This window comes from Schistocerca americana, chromosome 8 (genome assembly GCF_021461395.2).
Source record: "Schistocerca americana isolate TAMUIC-IGC-003095 chromosome 8, iqSchAmer2.1, whole genome shotgun sequence".
Taxonomy (NCBI): domain Eukaryota; kingdom Metazoa; phylum Arthropoda; class Insecta; order Orthoptera; family Acrididae; genus Schistocerca; species Schistocerca americana.
The window spans coordinates 375,971,871-375,996,432 of NC_060126.1; the positions used below are offsets into that span (position 1 = coordinate 375,971,871).

Here is a 24,562-nt window from a genome sequence, read left to right on the forward strand (position 1 = left end):
CTGCTTAGTTTGGGCTCAACCATTCCCTTCTTTTCCTTGTGTCAGCATGAAGACTACATTTCTGGTCACCAATGACAAAAAAGGGTAGAAATGGAAGGGGATTTTTCACGAGCCAATTGATGACGAGCAAGCAGAGATTCTCAAAGGCCACCCACTGACGTTCGTGATTTTGGCTTAGGTCATTCGATTTTTGAACCTTCCCCGCAGAATTTAAATGTCGCCCTATGGTATAATGATAACATCTTATTTACCAGTTCTCGAGTACAAGGACGTCGATCATCGTGGGTTAATGCGTTTGAACGATCTTTATCAAACGCCTAAGGTCTTTCTAACGTGGAGAGCCACTAATGTCAAAACGGCCCTCCTTAAAACGAGAAAACCACTTATCTGCCTTGCTCTGTCCAATAGCGTTATCCCCATACACGGCGCTGATGTTTCAGCTGTCACCCCTCTACTGAACTGAAGAGTATGTCGTAGAAGTTCCGATTTTTGCACTTGGCATCCCATTTTCCAGCGTCCACACCTCCACTCAATATCACCAACAGAAATAAATGAACAAACGTAAACTCAAATAGCAACAGTGATCTGCAAATAAAAAATGGCAACAGGTAAATAAACCGATAACAACCGGAATACCAACATGCAAAACCAAAACGCTACAAACTTATGCACCAAACTAATATTACCCCATGTATTCACCCGTGCTATTTGTTGCTATCAATTATCATACAATTTGAATGTTACGAAACCAAATTTGTTCAGTCTTTCCAGCCTATGATGGCAAGCTTGATACTTTTTTACGGAGAAGGTGATATTGTTGCAGCGCTTGTTCGCTTCATCTTGCTGGACATGTACAGGTATCACAAAGTTACATATATCACACGAAGTTGTCTGTGCATTCATGTTACTAAAATGTATTCTCTGTTTTACAGCATGAACGTGTACGAAATTTATGGTATTATCAGAGTGTTTTCTTTTACAGTGATAACACAAAATACGATGATACTAAGATCGATGAGAGGCAAAAAGCTATATGATATGTTCCTGGACATTGGCATCGAAATGTGTGAAAACCTTTTAAGGCAGGAAGCTGTTCAAAAACTGATGAATATTAAAGAGAAAAAGTTCGACCTGCTTGTCATGGAATACTTCTTCATGAACGATTGCTTCTTAGGATTCTCACACAAATTCAATGTGCCCGTTGTCGCCTTGTCTTCTGTTGGAGGGTTTCACTGGGTAACAGATGCAGTTGGCGAGCTAAGCACGCCATCATACATTCCTGATATTTTTAGCGACTTTACAGACCACATGACTTTCTGGCAGCGTTTAGAAAACACTGTGGCTTTGACGTACGCAAGGTACGTTTATAATTATCAATTCTTACCGAAAGTGGATGAAATAGTCAAAGAGAATTTCAAAGATCCTGCGATGCCACCTCTGTCAGCTCTCAGAGCCAACACGTCGCTGATCATCGTGCAAAGTCACGTGAGCTTCAGTTATCCCCGACCTCACTTACCCAATGTGATTGAGACCGGCGGAATGCACATCCAGCAACCAAAGGCACTACCACAGGTAAGATGGCGCTTTCTACCATGTTCTACAATTATTAATAAAATACACTGAGTACCTTAAATGATTTCTCTCCTTTACTCCCCTTCTCACACACACACAGGCATTCATTCTCGCTATCCCCCTCCCTCCGTCTCTCTCTCTCTCTCCCTCTCTCTCTCTCTCTCTCTCTCTCTCTCTCTCTCTCTCACTCACACACACACACACACACAAATTGGATTTTTATGCCAGAACACAAAATTCACTAAAATATCCGGTTAATGACCAAGTATCTAAACAATACTATGTGCTATATGCAGTGTGTTTCAAAAAGATTCATGCAATATTACAACACTTCATGTTCGACCCAAATGGGTTCCAAGTTAATTAACGCATGCGGTTACAAAGTCCTTGTTTTTTAAAAAAATGCGATTTTACGTGGGCATTACTTTTATTTACATGCTTTCATATACGACGCGGTATCTGTTACGGGTACTGAACTTTAATTCCTTTTCCAAATTTATCTTTCGTCGCATATACTGCTTGCTCTATTACCAGTTGCGAGATACGCTGCAGCCCTGTCTCACTCCCTTCTCAATTAATGTCTCCCTTTCAGGTCCTTTGATCCTCTGGGCTACAGTTTGCATTCTGTACAAATTGTAGATAGACGGTTGTTCCCTGCATTTTATTCCTGGCGACTACATTATTTCAAACAGTATCTTCCACTCAGTCGATCATTTTTTCTAAATATAGAGGTGCTAGTAACGTGCGTTTCCCTTTTTCAATCTGTCTTGTAACATGTTCCGTAGTGGTAGTATAGCTTGTTATGTTTTTCCAGTTTTTCAGAACCCCAAAAAAAATGGTTCAAATGGCTCTGAGCACTATGGGACTTATCTGTGGTCATCAGTCTCCTAGAACTTAGAACTACTTAAACCTAACTAACCTAAGGACATCACACACATCCATGCCCGAGGCAGGATTCGAACCTGCGACCGTAGCAGTCCCGCGGTTCCGGACTGAGCGCCTGAACCGCTAGACCACCGCGGCCCGCGAACCCAAAGAAACCTCTTTCACAAGACAGCTTCTGCCAGCATCACATACTCCCCAAGACATAAACCTGGTGTAAAAATCTTCAGGACGAAAGTAATTTTAGCATTATGATTCACTACCAAGTTACATAATGCGATGAAAGTTCGCCATACTGCTACAGTATAGTACAGAAGGTAACTGAATGAAAATACACAATGAGATGAACAAAAATGAGACCTTCATTGAAAGTCACCTAATTTTACGATAGTCCCCTGGACATTACAGAAGGCAGGACATGGTTGTTAATAGGGCGTGTGATCACCACAGATGGATATGCATGCTCTGCAACGTGGTTCCATGGTAGTCACAAACTTGGAAAGCAGTTCTTGTGCAAGGACGTTTCATTCCTCCACACGGCCGCTGACGACTTTTGGATGGTCTCAGGTGCTTGCGGACATGCTGCTGCATGTCTCCTGTGGCATCCCACACGTTCTTGATGGGTTTTAAGTCCAGCGAACGGGTAACGTATAGGCCAGTCCATTAGCCGAAAATGTTCTCGTTCCGGGAACTCATCCGCCTGCACTGTACGATGCGGTCGCGCATTGTCATCCATGAGCGTGAAGTCACTGCCGAATGTACTCCTGAAAAGGCGCACAGTGTCACTACAACGTTGACTGCTGCGTGTACCATGTTCAAAGATCTGAATGTCAGTACCCCTATCCAATATTATGTATCCCCTCACCATAACACCTGGACCACCAAAACGACCATGTTCGGCAGTGTTCTTGGATGCATTACGTGTTCCCACGTCTCGTCTTATGAGGTTCACCATTCAGGCTGACTCTTTCCGAGAAGAGCACGCGGACTCAATTAGTCCAGTTCTTATGTTCCTGACACTATCACAAGCGCTGCTGCCGATGTACAAGTGTGAACGGAACATAATGTACAGATTGTCGGGCAAAGCGACTACCCGCATACAGTCACCGTGCTCCTGTGTAGCGTGAGATTGCGTGTCTTGCAGTCCTGTTAAATAGGGTTGGAATTGGAGCCGCTGTTTGACCTGGGTCTCTTCTTGCCTGTTTCACAATGTAGCGGCCATCTGCTGCTGTAGTTAAGCACTGTCGACCGTCTCCTCTCCTTCGGGAAGCAGTGTCTGTGTTTCGGAACGCTCCCCACGCACGTCAAACAACGCTGTCTGCGCTACCAAACTCCAGGGCTTCACTCGTCACACTTCGTTCCCCTTCCAACTTCCCGCTGATCTTTGCAGTGGTAAATCGTGCAAATGTTATCTCCGGGCCAAGATGTAATGAAGAACACCATCACAGTCGACCGTAACTGCTCCCTGATTGGCAGACACTACTTGGAACTATATGCAGGCCGACCTAATGTCATGTGACGTCCAACTTCCTGTGCATGACTGGAAGACCTCTAGCGGCATACTATTGTAGTTCCTGTCCTGAAGTTTTGCAGACCAGTATAGCTTGAAAATTGAACTCTACTGAAGTGAGGGACACGCCGAACAGAAACACTTTTATCACTGAAAGAAGGGCCAACTGGTGTCCATGCGAAGAACCGTAAAGCGATGGTGCCGAATTACCCGCAGGTGGCGTCCGAGACTCCGCATCTACCAACGGTAGAGCCCAAATTGCCGCAAGTTATCCTGTAGTTCCCAAGGACCCAATTCACTATACAATGGACGAAAAATCGGTACTGTCTGTTTTGGAATACTTATATATGTAAACTATGAAGCCAGCAGATCTACATTGATGATCTAAGACATTATGCCCACTGCCTACCACGAAACTGAACGACTCCTGGTGGAGATGCGGGCACTGACGATGTAAGGAAAGTATTCAAGCGGAACAGAGACATATGGGGAAACATTCTAGCAACGATACGGGCCGCAAATGGGGAAACCCGCCGACATGAGCGACTTTTATTAACAGCAAGTTGTTATACCCGGCGCCTCGGAACGAGCATATTGAAAACGACGAAGCTAGCTGCCTGCTAGCGTGCTACCATTGTGCACATACAGGGTGTTTCAAAAATGACCGGTATATTTGAAACGGTAATAAAAACTAAACGAGCAGCGATAGAAATACACCGTTTGTTGCAATATGCTTGGGACAACAGTACATTTTCAGGCAGACAAACTTTCGAAATTACAGTAGTTACAGTAGTTACAATTGTCAACAACAGATAGCGCTGCGGTCTGGGAAACTCTATAGTACGATATTTTCCACATATCCACCATGCGTAGCAATAATATGGCGTAGTCTCTGAATGAAATTACCCGAAACCTTTGACAACGTGTCTGGCGGAATGGCTCCACATGCAGATGAGATGTACTGCTTCAGCTGTTTAATTGTTTCTGGATTCTGGCGGTACACCCGGTCTTTCAAGTGTCCCCACAGAAAGAAGTCACAGGGGTTCATGTCTGGCGAATAGGAAGGCCAATCCACGCCGCCTCCTGTATGTTTCGGATAGCCCAAAGCAATCACACGAACATCGAAATATTCATTCAGGAAATTAAAGACGTCGGCCGTGCGATGTGGCCGGGCACCATCTTGCATAAACCACGAGGTGTTCGCAGTGTCGTCTAAGGGAGTTTGTACCGCCACAAATTCACAAAGAATGTCCAGACAGCGTGATGCAGTAATCGTTTCGGATCTGAAAAATGGGCAATGATTCCTTTGGAAGAAATGGCGGCCCCAACCAGTACTTTTTGAGGATGCAGGGACGATGGGACTGCAACATGGGGCTTTTCGGTTTCCCATATGCGCCAGTTCTGTTTATTGACGAAGCCGTCCAGGTAAAAATAAGCTTCGTCAGTAAACCAAATGCTGGCCACATGCATATCGCCGTCATCAATCCTGTGCACTATATCGTTAGCGAATGTCTCTCGTGCAGCAATGGTAGCGGCGCTGAGGGGTTGCCGCGTTTGAATTTTGTATGGATAGAGGTGTAAACTCCGGCACATGAGACGATACGTGGACGTTGGCGTCATTTGGACCGCAGCTGCAACACGGCGAACGGAAACCCGAGGCCGCTGTTGGATCACCTGCTGCACTAGCTGCGTGTTGCCCTCTGTGGTTGCCGTACGCGGTCGCCCTACCTTTCCAGCACGTTCATCCGTCACGTTCCCAGTCCGTTGAAATTTTTCAAACAGATCCTTTATTGTATCGCTTTTCGGTCCTTTGGTTACATTAAGCCTCCGTTGAAAACTTCGTCTTGTTGCAACAATGCTGTGTTCTAGGCGGTGGAATTCCAACACCAGAAAAATCCTCTGTTCTAAGGAATAAACCATGTTGTCCACAGCACACTTGCACGTTGTGAACAGCACACGCTTACAGCAGAAAGACGACGTACAGAATGGCGCACCCACAGACTGCGTTGTCTTCTATATCTTTCACATCACTTGCAGCGCCATCTGTTGTTGAAAAGTGTAACTACTGTAATTTCGAAAGTTTGTCCGCCTGAAAATGTACTGTTGTCCCAAGCATATTGCAACAAACGGTGTATTTCTATCGCTGCTCGTTTAGTTTTTATTGCCGTTTCAAATATACCGGTCATTTTTGAAACACCCTGTATATGGGAAGTGGTCGAAGCACAGTGAAACCACGAGATGGCGAAACTATGTTGGACATGCTTGCCTCATCACAGACCGATGTGAAAAGCAAGACAGGTGGAGAGTGCAACAATGCTGGTACAGGCACAAGGGTTTCAGAGCACACCGTTCACCGCCCGTTGTTGGACACAGATCTCCATAGAAGACGACCGCTATGTGATCCCATAGTGTCAAAGAGTAGTCGTCAATAACTGACGACTGCACTGAGGACATGATCATCGATATTTGACAGTGGATCAATAGAAATCAAGTTGATCCTTGTGTCTGGGTACATCGACATCCAGTGAACCGCCTCCTCGAAACATGCACTGGGCCACGGACGCTGCCCGGTAGGGGCAGTATTATTCCACGTGGGGCGTTCACTTACATGAGATCTGCGATACTAATCGAAGGCTGCATGATAGCTGTGGATTGTGTGAACATTATTGCTGGGCATCTGTATTGCTTCATACTTGATGTCTTGTCAGAGGCATAGGCGTCTTCCATCAGAATAATTGTCCATATCATAAGGCCAGCATCGAGCTGCAGTGAAGTGAAGAACATGATAATGAATTCATATTAATGTGCGGGCCACTAAGTTCGCCCAGACTGAGCCCTATGGAACAAGTCTGGGATGCTATTGGACGCTAGCTAAGCTCCCACAAAGCACCACCGCTATGGTCGCAGGTTCGAATTCTGCCTCGGGCATGGATGTGTGTGATGTCCTTAGGTTAGTTAGGTTTAAGTAGTTCTAAGTTCTAGGGGACTGATGACCACAGATGTTAAGTCCCATAGTGCTCAGAGCCATTTGAACCATTTTGAACAAAGCACCACACGCTGTTGGACGCTAGCTCCGTTCTCACAAAGCACCATCCAATTATTTACGGAAAATCGTAACCGGTGCAAGCACATCTGCTCTCTGGTGCCATATACCTCCGGAAATATGAAAATAGCGTAACCAGTGCGTGAACATCGGTGTCTGGTGCCACATACCTCCAGAAATCTGTCGGGGACTTTTTAGACCCCTGTCACCCACAATCGCTGCTGTATTGCTTTCAAAAGTGGACTCACACGCTAATAAGTAGGTGAGCGTAATGCTCTGATTCATCAGCAGCAGCATGCTTTGCATAGTGACCTGTGTGTCTCTAAGTCCTCGCCACTTTTGTGCATTTCTTCATTAGTCTTGTACCGACCTTGGTCCTCATGGGACTTGATTGATCCCCATAATGAGTTGTCCAGTGTGGTCAGGTCTGAGTTTTGTGGGGCTTGAGATTTTGCTGAACTACCTATATGCCCTATACAGTAATCACAAAATTGTTCATCGAGGAACTCACATACCTGAAAAGCAACATGTGCTAGAGATCTGTCTTTGTGTAGCAGTGTGTAGCCTATGTCTGTCTTGTCTTTGATCTGAGCTATTAACAACGTTTATAATGTATACTAAAACGAATTTGTACTCAGGTCCCTTAAAAGATATGGTCTGAACAGGTATTGTCATGACATCATACTTGATATCATGAGGTGTTTTCCTTTCCAGCTTTGCACATAACGGCTATTTTTCTTAGACCAGGAAACTATACTCGTCTTGTATGAACTGTGATATACCGCTCATTGATCAGATAGTTTTTTGTGCGATGCTCATCACTTGGAATCTGATTGAGTGACAGTGGCACATGTTTCCTACAGTTCATCACGCCGTCTGTCTTTGACAGTATTTAAAAGGAAAACATATTTCTCCCAGTCAAGTAGGAGTAAATCAAACAATGGAAAATCCAGGATGGAATGTAATAATAGTAGAGAAGGAAAGTGGCTACTCACAATACAACAGATATTCTGAGTCGTGATAGGCACAACAAAAAGATTCACACAATTATAGCTTTCAGCCACTAAGGTCTTTGTCAGCAATGGACACACACACACACACACACACACACAATCAAACACAATTTGCACACATGTCTGCAGTCTCAGATAACTGAAACCACACTGTGAGCAGCAGCACTAGTGCATGATGGGATTGGCGACTGGGTGTGGGTAAGGAGGAGGCTGGGGCAAGGAAGGGGAAGGATAGTATGGTGGGGGTGGCAGACAATGAAATTCTGCGGTTTAGATGGAGGGCAGGAGAGAAGGTGTGGAGGGTGGGGGGTGGGGGTGTGGGGGGGGGAGTAGTGGATAGGAGAGAAATAAAAAGATATTAAAAGACTGGGTGTGGCGGTGAAATGACAGCTGTGTAGAGCTGTGTAGTTTAAAAAGTCAGCCGGCCGGTGTGGCCATCCGGTTCTAGGCACTTCAGTCTGGAACTGCGTGACCGCTACGGTCGCAGGTTCGAATCCTGCCTCTGGCATGGATGTGTGTGATGTCCTTAGGTTAGTTAGGTTTAAGTAGTTCTAAGTTCTAGGGGACTGATGACCACAGATGTTAAGTCCCATAGTGCTCAGAGTCATTTGAACCATTTTTTTTAAGTCGCGCCTGCGAAATACTAACAAGAATTCTTTACAGACGAATGGAAAACCAGGTAGAAGCCAACCTCGGGGAAGACCAACCCTGGGGAAGATTAGTTGCATTCCATAGAAATGTTGGAACACACAAGGCAACCTTACGACTTATAATAGAGAAGACAGAATAAGGAAAGGCAAACCGGTTTCTAGCATTTGTAGGCTTAGAGAAGGCTTTTGACATTGTGGACTGGAATACTATCTTTCAAATTTTGAAGTTGGCAGGGGTGAAATGCATTGAGCGAAAGGCTATTTACAATTTGTACAGAAACCAGATGGCAGTTATAAGAGTCGAGGGTCATAAAAAGAAGCAGTTGTTGGGAAGGGAGTAAGACAGGATTGTAGCCTATCCCTGATGTTATTCAATCTGTATATTAAGCAAGCAGTAAGGGAAACAAAAGAAAAATTTGGAATAGGAATTGAAACCCAGGCAGAAGAATTGAAAACTTTGAGGCTTGCCGATGACATTGTGATTCTGTCAGAGACAGCAAAGGACCTAGAAGATCAGTTGAAGGGAATGGACAGTGTCTTGAAAGGAGGATATAAGATGAACATAAAAAAAGCAGAACGAGTATAATGGAATGTAGCCTAATTAAATCAGGTGATGCTGTGGGAATTAGCTTAGGAAATGAGACACTTAAACTAGTAGACGAGTTTTGCTATTTGGAGAGCAAAATAACTGATGATGGTCGAAGTAGAGAGGATATAAAATGTAGACTGGCAATGGCAAGGAAAGCGTTTCTGAAGACGAGGAATTTGTTAACATCGAGTGTGGATTTAAGAGTCAGGAAGTCTTTTCTGAAAGTATTTTTATGGGGATTAGCCCTGTATGAAAGTGAAACATGTACAATAAATAGTTCAGACAACAAAAGAATAGAAGCTTCCGAAATGTGGTGCTACAGAAGAATGCTGAAGATTAGATGGGTAGATCACGTAACTAATGAGGAGGTACTGAATAGAATTGGAGAGAAGAGAACTTCGTGGCACAACTTGACTAGAGGAAGGGATCGGTTGATATGACATGTTCTGAGGCATCAAGGGATACCAGTTTAGTATTGGAGGGCAGCGTGGATGGTAAAAACCGTAGAGGAAGACCAAAAGATGAATACACTAAGCAGATTCAGAATGATGTAGTTTGCAGTAAGTACTTGGAGATGAAGAAGCTTCCACAGGATAGAGTTGCATGGAGATCTGCATCATACCAGTCTCTGGACTGAAGACCACGACAACATCAACTGCCAGTGGGCATTGATTCAAATTGATGGGGCAAGTTAAAAGTTTTTGCTGGATGGGGATTCGAACACGGGACTCCTGCTTACGAGGCACACACGCTGACCACTTTGCCATCCAGACACAGTGGTCAGTAGAACCACATAGACTACCGTAGCACACCTGCCAAACTCGAACTATTACGGGAATCAGCGAGGTGCTGCAAGTAATGAGGCTAACGAGCAGGGGCTCTACATCAGTAGCACGTGATGTAAGTTGAGAATTTGGGTCTGACGAGAGATGTGCTATGGAAGTCTGTGCAGTTGTGGTGACACTGTGCCCGGATGGCGTAGTGGTCAGCGCATCTGCCTGATATGCAAGGGAACAGGTTCGAATCCCAGTCCTATACAAATTCTTCAACTTGCCCCATCGATACAAATTGATGCCCACGAGCAGCTAACATCATTCCTTTGTTTCTTGATTCATAGTTCCTGCAGGATCAAAATGGTGTCTGTTGTTTTGGACAAATCCGAAAGAAAAGACACAACATACAGGAATATAAGATATGGTCACAAGACTATATATACACTTAGTATACCTATAAATGGCGTGTAATGCAAAGTATATACTGAAAAATGACAATATATGCCTATTAAAGTGCTGCTGTAGCTGTACAGTGGAAAACTTTTCTCCCCAGAATCGAAAGTACAGACGCACCGACCCATAAGGGTGCAAGAAGAATAGAAAACCCAAAACAGCTCAATAGAGCCAGTGGAACGGCTCACTTCGGGAGGCAGAGATAGTGCGATCTCTCAGGCTTGATTTATTGATGATGTACTTTCGTGTGTTCTGCCGAATTGTTCTTTCGTTTCCAACGTAATTATGGCCGCACTACGGGATTTAACAGGCTTTGAACGTGCAACGGCACTTGGAGCTAGAAACGCGAGACATTCCATTTCGGAAATCGTTAGAGAATTCAATATTTCGAGGTGTGCCAAGAATACCAAATTTCTGGAGTTATCTTTTACCACAGACAACGTAGTGGCCGACATCCGTCACTCAACGACCGAGAGCAGCGTTTGCGTAGAATTGTCGCTGCTAACAGACAAGCAACACAGAGTGAAATAATCGCAGAAGTTAATGAGAGACGTACGGCGAACACATTCGTTAAGGAACGTATTCGTTAGAACAGTGCGGCGAAGTTTGGCGTTAATGCGCTACGGCAGTAGAGGACCGACACGAGTGCGTTTGGTAACATTACAACAACGCCTGCAGCATATCCCCTGGGCTCGGTACCTTGTCGGTTGGGCCCTAGACACTGGAAAAACGTGACCTGGCCAGATGAGTCCTTATTTGATAAGAGATGATGGTAGAGATCGAGTGGAGCGCAGACCCCACGAATCCATGGACACAGTTGTCAACAAGGCACTGTGCAAGCTGGTGGTAGCTCCATAATGCTATGGGCTGTGTTTACATAGAATGGACTGCCTCCTCTGGTCCAACTGAAGCGATCATTGACTGCAAATAGTTATGTTTCGCTACTTGGAGATGATTTGCTGCTATTTATGGCTTTCATGTCCCCACACATGTCACCGGACCACAACAGTTCGCTATTGGTTTCGAGAACATTCTGGACAAGTTGAGCGAATGATTTGGACACCCATATCGGCCGGCATGAATCTCATTGGACATTTATGGGACGTAATGTAGATGTCATTTCGTGCAGAAAATCCTCCACCGGCAACACTTCCCTAATTATAGACAGCTACAGAGGCAGCATGGCTCAGTATTTCTGCATGGAACTTCCAACGACTTGTTGAGTATATGCCACGTCGAACTGGGTCATTGTGCCGGGCCGGCCGCTGTGACTGATCGGTTCTAGGCGCTTCAGTCCGAAACCGCGATGCTGCTACGGTCGCAGGTTCGAATCCTGCCTCGGGATGGATGTGTGTGATGTCATTTGTTCTACGTCTAGGGGACTGATGACCTCAGATGTTAAGTCCCATAGTGCTTAGAGCCATTGGAACCATATGAACCACTGTGCCTGGGGGACAGGGATCTGACACGATATTTGGAGGTGTCCCACGAACTTGAGCACCTCAGTGTACTGCACACATATGTACTGGTTGTCAAAGAACCTCAGATGTGAAGTCCCATAGTGCTTAGAGCCATTTGAACCATTTGAACCACTGTGCCGGGGGGACAGGGATCTGACACGATATTTGGAGGTGTCCCACGAACTTGAGCACCTCAGTGCACTGCACACATATGTACTGGTTGTCAAAGAACGAGTAAGATTTTGGAGAATTAGAGTATGGTATCCTAATCACATACAACTTCGCCGGCCATGTATTCACAATACCTGTGTGGTGAGCTATGTATGCATGCAGGTGTAAAGCGTATGTATTGGTTTCTATGTAAGCAAACAATCACAAGATCCGCGAGTATAGCTAAACTGCGATACGAAATTCACATTATGTGTTTCCAAATATTTCCGCTTTTGATTTTTTATTACGCTGCAAATATAAAAAGTCCATCACACTATCAATCGATACTACAGGACACAGACATTATCATCAAACACGTGTACTGTAGATTTCACAGTATCTGAGATGGGAACAAAGCATGACATGCGCTCTCCTTCGCAAAAATTTATGTAATTACTATACCGACTTTCATTGTTACAGTTTCCGGAGAAAATCAACCATGAATATTAAATAAACTGTGTGATATGATCTGCCAAGAAACACTGACAATTTGCTTTCCCGTGATGCAACTATAACCGCTTTTTCTTTTGTTGAAGGACTTGAAGAAGCTAATGGACAACGCAAAAGATGGAGTAATATTCTTCAGCATGGGATCTTTCGTAAAGAGTGCGGATTTTCCACAGGAGAGTATTCAAGCTTTCCTCACAGTCTTCTCTAAACTGAAGCAACTGGTCCTGTGGAAATGGGAGAACGACACCATACCTGGGAAGCCAGTAAATGTGCATCTGGGCAAATGGTTTCCACAGTCTGACTTGCTAGGTAAGTTTCACTACTCTCTCTTTCAAAGCGCATTTGTCTTTCACTCATATTAACATCACTTTAGCCCTGTCTCATATTATACAGTACTAGAGCACTGCTACGTGACTGTACTACAGCAATTCGTATTGACCATTGTTCTATCTTATGGGGTAACAAACGAGAGATTAAAGATTTCTGAGTAGAGAGGATGTACCTAGCGCTTTATTTAAGTCGGAGTGTCATCGACAGGTATAGAAGTAACATGTGACTTGCTGCAGGAAAGTGCGTTCAGACCCTTGCTGTTGATGTTCGTTAATAGCAGGAAGACAATACTAATAATGAGATCCGATTTTTTGCAGGTGATTCAGTTATTAGTAATAAAAATAGCAGCTCAGCTATTCAGTTAGATATTGTTAACCTGTATTCTGTTGTAAAAATTGGTGACTTTTTTTAAATATTTATGAATGTAAGAAAGGGCGTTTCACAAAACTAAAAAGAAGTGGTATGCTAAGAAATCAGTAAATTTATACAAATACCTGCATGTCACACCTTTGTAGTGCTACAAAACGGAATGACTAGGCTTAACCATAGTTAAAGCCATTGGCACACTTGAGTTCATTCGTAGGATATGGGAGGGTGACGAGCCTCGAGGATAGTGTACCTATGAACACGTGATGTTTTCTGGCTGTTGTTCCAATCTTAATGACCGACTTCAGAATCACATGAAGGTATGTGCACTAGAGACCACCAAATGTAGTTTCCAGTATTTTCTACTGTTTCTATTGTTATGATACATGAGGTAGTGTTTCGTGCAGCATTCTTAAAAACATTGAGGTCTACACGTTCAAGTACTGTATAATGCATTAAAGGAATTTCTAAGACATTGTTAGTTCTTCGGGTACAGTATGTTATGCTGAGTGAAATCCTACATATTTTTAAAACTACTTATATAACGTGTGTATTGTTTAGCCGTACTTCCTTGGTTGTCTACCACGTTGCACCTGGAAACAGAAGGTCTTCTATCATAAAACATGTGATATTTGCAAAATAATTGAGTTCATTTATTGTCTTAACAGATCTACCTATCATGAAAATGTAAATTTGTGTTAATTTCAATAGCTTCTATTTGAAAATGTATTTAACTTGTAAATGAATCTTGGTGATACTTCAGTTTAATTTGATTTCACTAATTGACTACTAGCCTTGCGCCAGCTCCTTTGCTCGCGTAGACTGTATGGCCTACAGAATTTTTGTTTTGTTTTGTTTTTACTAAATTGAATGTTGTTCACAAATTGCAACATCTTTTAAGCTCTTCACGATAATCAAGGCCTCGTAAGCATCGTCTTTCCCAAATGTAATTCTGACCAAAAAGCGGTTCTGGTACTGGAGTCCAAAGTTTTTCTTAATCATGCCTTTTGCGTTCTTTTGCGTTTTCGTAGGTCTAGCTTCAAAATTCCCTAAGTAGTCACATTTCTAAAGAAAACGGTTCACATCGTATTTGAGTTCTTTAGGGTTGGAATTTCGAAAAATCCCTTCTTAATCGACGCCAGCAGTATGAATTCCGAATTTCAAGTTTGCGGTTTGGGCAATGATGAATCAGTCAGTGAGTCAGGACATTGCCTTTCATATACAGAGATTGGTTTGTAGCAGCGTAATAATGTAACAGACAGATTATTGAAGACAACCGCGACGAGACTATCTCGACTGCAACACTTTTAATTTTCGATTGTATATTGGTTCCTAGATACATAACAATGTTATACGTTGGAACATGTTTTTCACATTTGGCAAAACCTTACTTTTCCAGAGTAATTTCTGAAAGTTAAATAAAAAATCTGGAGCGCAACGAAAAGTAACTGCTATCACTTAATAACGGAATAAGGAAACAAATTAAACACCTTTACAGTACTGGCTAGAGGTGAAAGTCTGAAGGATGTTAAAAGGTTTAACAGTCTCCCATACTGGGAAAATACAATGTGTCGACAAAACAGGTTGCTTGGAAAGAAGTCGATTGCTCAAGTTTCTGGGAGCCATATCAAACAGTACTGAAAGGCACCTTGAACTCACCCCTTTATGGGAGGTCGCTGACGCACGCCTGGTCAGTAGCGGTCGATACGGAAGTATGGGTGATCGAATTGTAGTGATGGGTGCAATTTTCAGTGGCAGTATTTGGCCAGAAACGGGAGCAGTATCTGTGACGTAAAGTTCCCGATCACCAGTCTTTGGCCAAAGTTATGGTTTAAATTCCAGACTTATCCACAGTGTCTCATATAGTCAGAACATCACTCTGTTGATGGTGATCCGTCCGTAGATTGGGGACGCTAAGCTCTTCAGCCCTCATGCTACTATTCGAGAGGAGTAGATTACGTGCCGCCACCGGGTATCAAAAAATGGCTCTGAGCACTATGAGACTTAACTTCTGAGGTCATCAGTCCCCTAGAACATAGAACTACTTAAACCTAACTAACCGAAGGACATCAAACACACCCATGCACGAGCAGGATTCCAACCCGCGACCGTAGCGGTAGCGCGGTTCCAGACTGAAGCGCCTAGAACTGCACAGCCACTCCGGCCGGCGCCACCGGGTATCAACCTCTCCCTTCTCTTGTCATCGTTATCATACAATACCAACATAGCAAAACAGTATACAGGTAAATATTACATACACTCACCGATACCCCACAATATACACATGATTCAACTCTCACATTTATTTATTTTTTTTTTCCCCTTTGAGTCATCAGTCTTCTGACTGGTTTGACGCGGCCCGCCACAATTCCCCTTCCGTGCCAACCTTTTCACCTCAGAGTAATACTTGAAACATACGCCGTCAAATATTTGCTGGATGTATCCCAATCTCTGTTTTCTTTTTTAGTTTTTGCCCTACACGGCTCCCTCTAGCACCATGGAAGCTATTCCACGATGTCTTAACAGGTGGCCTAAAATCCAGTGCCTTCTTCTTGTCAGTGTTTTCGATATATTTCTTTCCTCGCCCATTCTGCAGAGAACCTCTCCAGTCCTCATTTTATCAGTCTGTAGCACCACGTCTGAAGTGCTTCGTTCCTCTCCTGTTCCGGTCCAAACGCACTTTCTCAGAAATTTCTTCCACAAATTAAGGTCTATATTTGATACTAGTAGACTTCTCTTGGGCAGGAATGTCCTTTTTACCAGTGCTTGTCAACTTTTTATGTACTCCTTGCTCCGTCCGTCATGAGTTACTTTGCTTTCTAGATAGGAACATTCCACGACTTCGTCGACTTCGTGATCCCCAATTCTGATCTAAGGTTTAGCACTGTTCTCACGTATGTTACTTCTCATCACTTTCATCTCTCTTCGATTTACTCTCGATCAGTATTCTGTACATTAGACTGTTCATTCCATCCAACAGATTCTGTAATTCTTCAAATGGTTCATATGGCTCTGAGCATTATGGGACTTAACATCTGAGGTCATCAGTCCCCTAGAACTTAGAACTACTTAAACCTAACTAACCTAAGGACATCACACACATCCAGGCCCTAGGCAGGATTCGAACCTGCGACCGTAGCAGCAACGCGGTTCCAGACTTAAGCGCCTAGAACCGCTCGGCCACACCGGCTTGCTCTTCATGACCAACCATTCTGCTTATCTTCGTGTTTGCCAAACTCTACCTTGGCCTGCAAGGTCGCCAAGTCTGTCTTCAATCGAGAACGTATGGAGCATTATTGGCAGGTCACTCCAACCAACTCGGAATTTTGACGAGTTTTGGACAGAATTATGGACGATATCCAACAATGCTATCAATCAGTGCCAAGTCGAATTACTGCCTGCATAAGGGCGACAGGTGGACCAATGCGTTATTGATTTGCCCAATTTGTGAAGCTCTTTCTCTTTGATAAATTATTCACTTTTCACGAAATTGTAATCATTTGTTTGTCTGTACAGCACATCTACCGATTGATTTCCATCCCATTCAGATAATTATTTCGTGGTGCGTCTTTTTTTTGTCTTAGAGTGTACATACCGTATACCGGGGCCGTATAATCCCATGGGAACATTCAACTATACTTCCATGGGACCTGTGGTAGGAATTGAAGCAACCATGTCAACTGCGGACTATATAAACACTGTTGCGGACCACCTGCATATCTGATTACTTGATGTCTTCGCCGACGACGTTCGCATCTAGTGGCGGGACAAGACCAGAATCGTACTACAGGGGTTTGTGGAAGATGATAATGAACCACATTGATATCTTGAACACTTAATTTCTCCCAACCTGAACCCTAAGGGAGATATCTGGGACGCTGTCTGGCGTCCACCCTTCACGCGCAAACCACGGGCTGTGATTCACGGAAAATGTGTGACCTGTCCGAAGACATCTGGTACCGTATACTTGCGAAAAGCTACTAAGATACACGGTGTGAAACAGTCACGCAAGAGGTATGCTCCCATTATGTGAATCAAAATGGAAAAAAAACAGTGCTGATATTCTCGCTGAAGGAGGAATTTGGTTCCTGTCATTCACTGGATGTCAGGCAACTAGTTTATTGACGCGTTTAGTTTGCAATAATCATCAAAAATCAATGCAGGGAGAAGAACTTCATACATACAGTATTATTTCATGTGAATGTGACACATTCCAAAACGTTTTGGCTTGTGTCCCATTCACATGACCCTTACTGTATGTAAGTAATTCTTCTCCCAGCCCTGATTTTTTGATGATGACCGTAACAGAAACGCGTCGGTATACCAGCTGCCTCACATCCAGTGACTGACAAGAACAAAAATCTTCCTTCAGCCAGAATATCAGCACTGTTTCTCCACTTTAAGCTACTAAGGACTTTTATACTCCACGCCACCCATATTCTATACTGCTTTCCGAAGGTGGACCAACACACTATTAAGCAGGTGGTAGCAATGATTTGGCTCATTAGTGTATTTATTTGTATTATTAATTATTGACAATTACGTGGTGTTCCTCGCTCTTTCCATAGTTGTGCTGAAAAGTAAATTCCTTAAAGTAACTAATCTGTAAGCCATTAAAATTACAACATCACGAAGGATCGAAAATAACGACATTTTATGTGTCCTACGCATACAATCTAGGAGGAAGAGTAGCGATTAATTTGCAGGTGATTTGAGATTACACAGAGTGCGGAATTTAGTACACCGAGCTGTAACGCAGACGAGCACCTAGTTTAACTCAGTTCAGATGACAGATAAGGTTACGTCATTCCTTGCTGCTACGACTCTGTCCAAGGGTTTGTCATTCGCGGTAGTTGGTGAGCGATGGTGCGTCAATCTGTCGGCAGTTCATGATCAGGTATTTTTAATGGGTGAGAGATCTGCATAACGCTCTGACCGTGATAGAGTCTAACGACCTCTGTATCGAACTAATTCAAGACCTAACGTACAAAGAAGGGTCTTGCATTATCTTGTTGAAACATAGTGGTACAGAAACCTAGAAGATAGGACAAAGTTCGCTGCCTTAACAGGTCATAAATGCAGCAGCTGATAGCCAAATTACCAGCTGTATTAACAAATGGTGAACTGTAATCCTCCGAGCCTCCACATCCAATCACACTCGTTATGTACGTGTGAGAACCTGGACTTTTCTGAAAGAAGAACGTGGTGTCTCCCCTGTCTCAAGTGTTGTCTTTGGGCACATCGCTATTGACACGCCTCACCCTGTTGCCGCACCCAGCTAAGAGCCAACTATGGTCGCCATACTAACAGTCCATAGCGCACCAGACGCGGTGGCGCTGCATGGTGGATATTTTCTGCAAACACTACCAGATCCAGGCTCCGGGTATCAGATGTCACTGTACGATGCTACACCACTGAGCGAACATAATGTTTGTCCTATCGGGCGCTAGTCATGTGGGACCATTCTGATCAAGTATGGCTATCAGTATGGCTCTCCTGATCCAATCGATTACGTACTGGCATTATACTTTGAGAGACCTACCAACACGAGCACCAATCTCGTTGAACGATAAAATCAGTCTTAACAGATCACGAGCCTTTTGTCGTCAAATTCTTACATTAGGTTTAATACGGCCCTGAAACAAACTACAACGTTCAAATGTGATTACTCAATGAGAAGTCAACTGCATAAGCCGTCTTTGTATTCGGAATTTAGATAACGTTTCTCCTACCTACGCCAACAGTCTTGTCACAGTGGTAACATCGGTTCCCGTCAGATCACCGAAGTTAAGCGCTGCGTGTTTGGCTCGAACTTGGATGGGTGGCCGTCCGGTCTGTCGAACGCTGTTGCCAAACGGAGTGCACTCAACCCTTGTGAGCCAAATTGAGGAGTTACTTGGTTGAGAATTAGCGGCTCCGGTCACAAGAACGGGAGATCAGTGTGCTGACCTCACATTCTTCCACCTCCGCATCCAGTGACACCTGTGGGGTGAAGACGACACGGCGGTCGGTCAGTACCGTTGGTTCTTCGGAGACCTGTCGTGACGGATTTTAGTTTAAATTTTTCTAGTTTACTTTTCTACTACCTACTGTGTGAGATTTGTGCTGAAAAGACTATCGTTTACCTACCCATGCACATTAGTGCCAACTGCCTCCGTGATGTTGCAGTTTTAATGGCCAGCAGTGTATTTCACATGTTTTGCAACTAACCTATGTGTTTGGCAGTGATGATGGTTGTGTTTCAGCTCACAAAAACGTACAGCTCTTCATCTCCCACGGAGGACTGCAGAGCAGTTTGGAAGCGACCGCTCGGGGTGTCCCCGTTATCGGAATACCAGTTGGAGCTGAACAGAGCTATAATGCCCGCAGAATCGCCAACTTCGGATACGGCATCGTACTAGATCTGCAAAACTTGACTGCCCAGTCCGTGGAGTGGGCTATTTATGAAGTTTTGAACAACCCAGTGTGAGTTACTCTGCTTATTTTATGTGTTATGTAAACCTTATTTCATATTTTGTGGGTAACAATCGGCAGCCTTCGCCTTCGCCTGCCGTGAGCAACAGTTCGTTCTGGGCTGGCTTCTTCGTATCCTCATAGCAAGAGGGAGAGAATAAAAGCCTTCCTCATTTACTTAGTAAAGGTGAGGAGAACGGGAAGGGCTATTATCAGACTAGGAAGTGGTCTGAATTTCAAACAGGTAATGCTTAAGTAGTTCAATGGTTTATTTTCCATGTATATGAGGGGCAGTCGCATGAAAGCGAAACACCCTACACAACGAGGCCATGGAATGGATCCATTCAGAAGTAATCACCACACCCGTTAAGACATTTATCACACTGTAAGAGGTGACGATCAATTTCAGTTTCGTAGAACGCGGTCGGCTCGTGAGGGATTCACAACCACGCCGCCTCTTGCACTCCCTCATCCGACTAAATCCGGTGTCCACGGGTGTCTTTCTACAGGTCGTCAAAGATGCGAGAATCACACGGTGAAAGATCCCGCCTGTACTCAGAATGTTTCAGCGATTCCCAATTAAATAGCTGAGATGTAGGCTTATTTCGATTGTGATTCAACGCTCGAGGAACTTGATTACATGTATAGTTGCGTTCGATAGTTTTGGTACACTAAATAAATGATGTTGTAAATCGTAGGATTACCTGTAGTGTAAGCAGCATTGGTAGGGAAAGAAACATAAATGAGAGACTAGGAGCCGATGATCTCTTTTTGTTTGCACATAATTTGAACTGCACATCGCTCAGTGTTAAACCACTGTGTTTTTTACATCCTTACAAAATATAAATTGCATTTTATAGGTAATAAAAGTTAGCTGATGGCGTATCTTCAGTGCTTTTACGCATCCAAAGTAGTTACTTCTGATGCAAGTAAAGTTTATACAAGGTATAGAACTTCAATAGTGGCAACTATTTTTCCACAACCGATACAAAAGAGTTACATGTTTGCACCTGTTACTGCCCTTCAAAGTAATCGCCAGCCTTGTGTAGAACCCGTTGCCACAGATGTGGAAGGCGTAGTAGACCGTTAGCAGAGCCTGTTCTGTTGATGGTGGGAACGGAGCGGTCTACTGCCTGTCGAATCTCTGGAACAGTTCTGAAGCGAATGCCACGAAGTGGTTCCTTCATCTTCGGAATCAAATCAAAGTCACAAGGACTTAAGTCCGGGGAGTGTGTTGGACGGTACAGTACTTCTCAGTCCCATCGACCGAACAGGGCAGCCACAGCATGCGCTGTATGCGCCCGCGCATTGTCGTGCAAGGCGCTGGGTGGGTTGCGTTCCTCCACGGCAGACCGTCAATGCACGGTATTACTGTTCGTTTTTGGAGCATCACCCGCGACCAGCTTTGCGAAAGAAGCGGCGACACCTTCTGCGCAACCCACCCATAATTTTGCACGACAATGCGCGGGCGTATACAGCGCATGCTGTGGCTGCTCTGTTCGGTCGATGGGACTGGGAAGTACTGTACCATCCACCATACTCACCGGACTTGAGTCCTTGTGACTTTGATTTGATTCCGAAGATGAAGGAACCGCTTCGTGGCATTTGCTTCAGAACTGTTCCAGAGATTCGACAGACAGTAGACCGCTCTAATCCCACCATCAACACAACAGGCTCTGCTAACGGTATACTATGCCTTCTACATCGCTGGTAACGGGTTCTACAAAACGCTGGTTTTGCCGGCCGAAGTGGCCGTGCGGTTAAAGGCGCTGCAGTCTGGAACCGCAAGACCGCTACGGTCGCAGGTTCGAATCCTGCCTCGGGCATGGATGTTTGTGATGTCCTTAGGTTAGTTAGATTTAACTAGTTCTAAGTTCTAGGGGACTAATGACCTCAGCAGTTGAGTCCCATAGTGCTCAGAGCCATTTCAAAACGCTGGTGACTACTTTGAAGGACAGTAACAGGTGCTAACGTGTAACTCTTTTGTATCGGTTGTGAATAAATAGTTACCACTATTTAAGTTCCAACCCTGGTATACACAAATTTAAGAAAATCTATATGATTATTGTCGTTATTTTGTACTGAATAGAGCGTTCTTCACCATGACCAATGGCAAGAGTTTCCTGTTATTGATTATTGCAAAAGTTGTTTACGAATATCGGAAACGTATTTTATACAAACTCGACAAACTATTGAAGCGATATGTTGTCAGAAAAAAAAAATGGTTCAAATGGCTCTGAGCACTATGGGACTTAACAGCAGAGGTCATCAGTCCCTGAGAACTTAGAACTACTTAAACCTAGTTAACCTAAGGACATCACAAACATCCATGCCCGATGTGTGATTCGAACCTGCAACCGTAGCGGTCGCTCGGTTACAGACTGAAGCGCCTAGAACCGCTCGGCCACCCCGGTCGGCTATGTTGTCAGAGGAAATCACATTTTCCAGCGCTTCATGGTAATAATATATTGCTTTTTGCTTTTACTACAACATCCCTCTGCTTGACGCTATAACTCGACGACTTTCGAATAAAATCTCAATGAATCATTGATAATTTCGTTTTTGCTATACCACTGTTTATTGTTAAGTCACGGACAGGAGGAAACTGTGTAGAAAAAATATGTTCAATTTATATATATATATATATATATATATATATATATATATATATATATATATATATGGCTCACAACTTTCGGTTTTTAAGGGAATCTAGTGAGACATCTAGTAAGACACTGATCGCGTACGCAAACAAAGCAACAGAAATGAGGTAACGCCCGCCGGCCGGCCGTTGTGGCCGAGCGGTTCTAGGTGCTTCAGTCTGGATCCGCGCTGCTGCTGCGGTCGAGGTTCGAATCCTGCCTCGGGCATGGATGTGTGTGATGACCTTAGGTTAGTTAGGTTTAAGTAATTCTAAGTTCTAGGGGACTGATGACCTCAGATAGTAAGTCCCTTAGTGCTCAGAGCCATTTGAGGTAACGCCTAATGTGCTGCGACACACCTAACGCGCAGGTAACGCGGTTACGATTGTAACTGACCAAGACGGCTAGGAAAAGTACCCTATTCTACGCTCACTTATGAAGTCTTCGTTAGCCTACGTTAGTTTTACAGCTCTGTTTACCACATAATCTCTGAAGGCTGTGTGACAGGCGGACGAGGAATGCAGGCCCCGTCTGCTGCACAGGTGTCTGAAGGCTAGCCGAATCGTAGGCGCTGGCCAAATAATACTATAACAACTGGACGGTCAACAACCAAGGTCATAACCCAACAACTGCGTGCAACTATGATGTATTACTATGCCTTTCACCACAACTGTGACAATACCGAAACATGGCAACAGTGAGGCAACTGTCTCACCGGCTGTGTGTTATGGCGGGTGTTTGATTTCCGTTTGACTGCCCCTCATACCTTACTGGGAGAGGCGCCGTACAACGGCTTTTTCTTTGCGGCCCGCTTGCCTAAGTCCTTCAAGAGACAGTTGCGTTACAGTCAACAGTTCTGATTAACAACATTGGTTCCTACCTCCAGAGACGAGTGATGCCCGCTTACTCGTTCTGCTAATCTGCCGATAGGGAATACACGGATCTCACTCTGTTGTTTTAATTACTCTGCTTTATCAGAAACACCGATATTAACTCACTAATAGAGAGAAGGGTAGACTGCTCTTGCTCTTCTATTATCTGACACAAGTACAAAGACGTCCAGCGTCCAGTACTTCCGGTACTCTATTAACTACGTCTGTTGATCACCGGAATGGAATAGAGACTTCTTTGCGTAATGTTTAATTCTTCCTGGCTCTCAGCTCTGGAAAATCTAGGCAGCACTGCTGTCTTCAGGCGTCTTGGTACACATCCCGTCATCGACTTTATTGTGGTGTTTTTCCATGACTAACTGTTATCGTGACTGTCTAAGACCACTAGTTACAGTTCGCTATTGACTACTAGTTCCGTGTCTGGGTGCTTGTCATTTATTTTCAACATTCCCCGACTGCTTTTCCTATTTGCTGGAACTTACCATCGTCGCTTGGACACATCCTCAGATCCGAGTGGCCTGCTACTACTTTTGTGATTCAGCGTCTGCTGTGCCATTGTGACGTATATATGGTCGCACTGCTTGGATAGGATCTGCAAGCGTATCTTCATTTTCTCCTTGGTGGGTTTTCAATAGCGGCTCTGCTTCCGTCTTTGATCATCTCGAGCTATCGCTCAAACTAATAAAACTGGAGATCTATGACACTTAATCGAAAATTTGTTGCCCACACCAGCTGTGGGACGTCGAAATATCCTCACACATACAAGTGTGGTGCACGATCAGATGCCCTCGCTATCTGCCTGGTACTAAAGCAAACTTAATATTTACAAATGAATAGAATTAAAAGTGTAGATGTTATACGGTATTAATTCATTTACTTCAGTATTTTTCACCTCGCAAGGACCTCGTCAAACTATAACTGTCGTTAAAGAGGACACGGGGACACTGAACTGGTGAAATGGTGAAAAACCTTGAAAAACGATATAGCACCTGGAGAGTGAAATGCAGAACCTGACCAGATGCCATCTTTGACAGTGCAATTGTAACATAAATGAGATACTTACTCTAAAGGGTAAGTAAATATGAAAGGAACAAATATTATATATCCAAGTATATATGGCAAGAGCAAAACATTAATTCTTATTTTCCAACGGGCAGCAGGTCAGTGCTGAAGTGTGCATGCGTGGACTCCAAACGGTTGCCTTCCGACAGATGTAGTCCACTTAGAGATGCAGTTAGGATCTCGCAGAAAATATCAGGTCGTAAAGATTGTGGGA

At 44.0% G+C, this 24,562-nt stretch overlaps 1 protein-coding gene across 1 annotated transcript in view; it reads left to right on the plus strand.

Annotated features, from left to right (window-relative positions):
* Nucleotides 1-24,562, plus strand: part of LOC124545864 (UDP-glycosyltransferase UGT5-like) — a 39,722-nt gene that overhangs the window by 11,430 nt on the left and 3,730 nt on the right. The window contains exons 2-4 of the mRNA XM_047124823.1: nucleotides 983-1,572; nucleotides 12,692-12,914; nucleotides 19,547-19,766. Coding sequence (XP_046980779.1) covers nucleotides 1,000-1,572; nucleotides 12,692-12,914; nucleotides 19,547-19,766 — 1,016 coding nt within the window. The 5' untranslated portion in view covers nucleotides 983-999. The remainder of the gene's footprint in view (nucleotides 1-982; nucleotides 1,573-12,691; nucleotides 12,915-19,546; nucleotides 19,767-24,562) is intronic.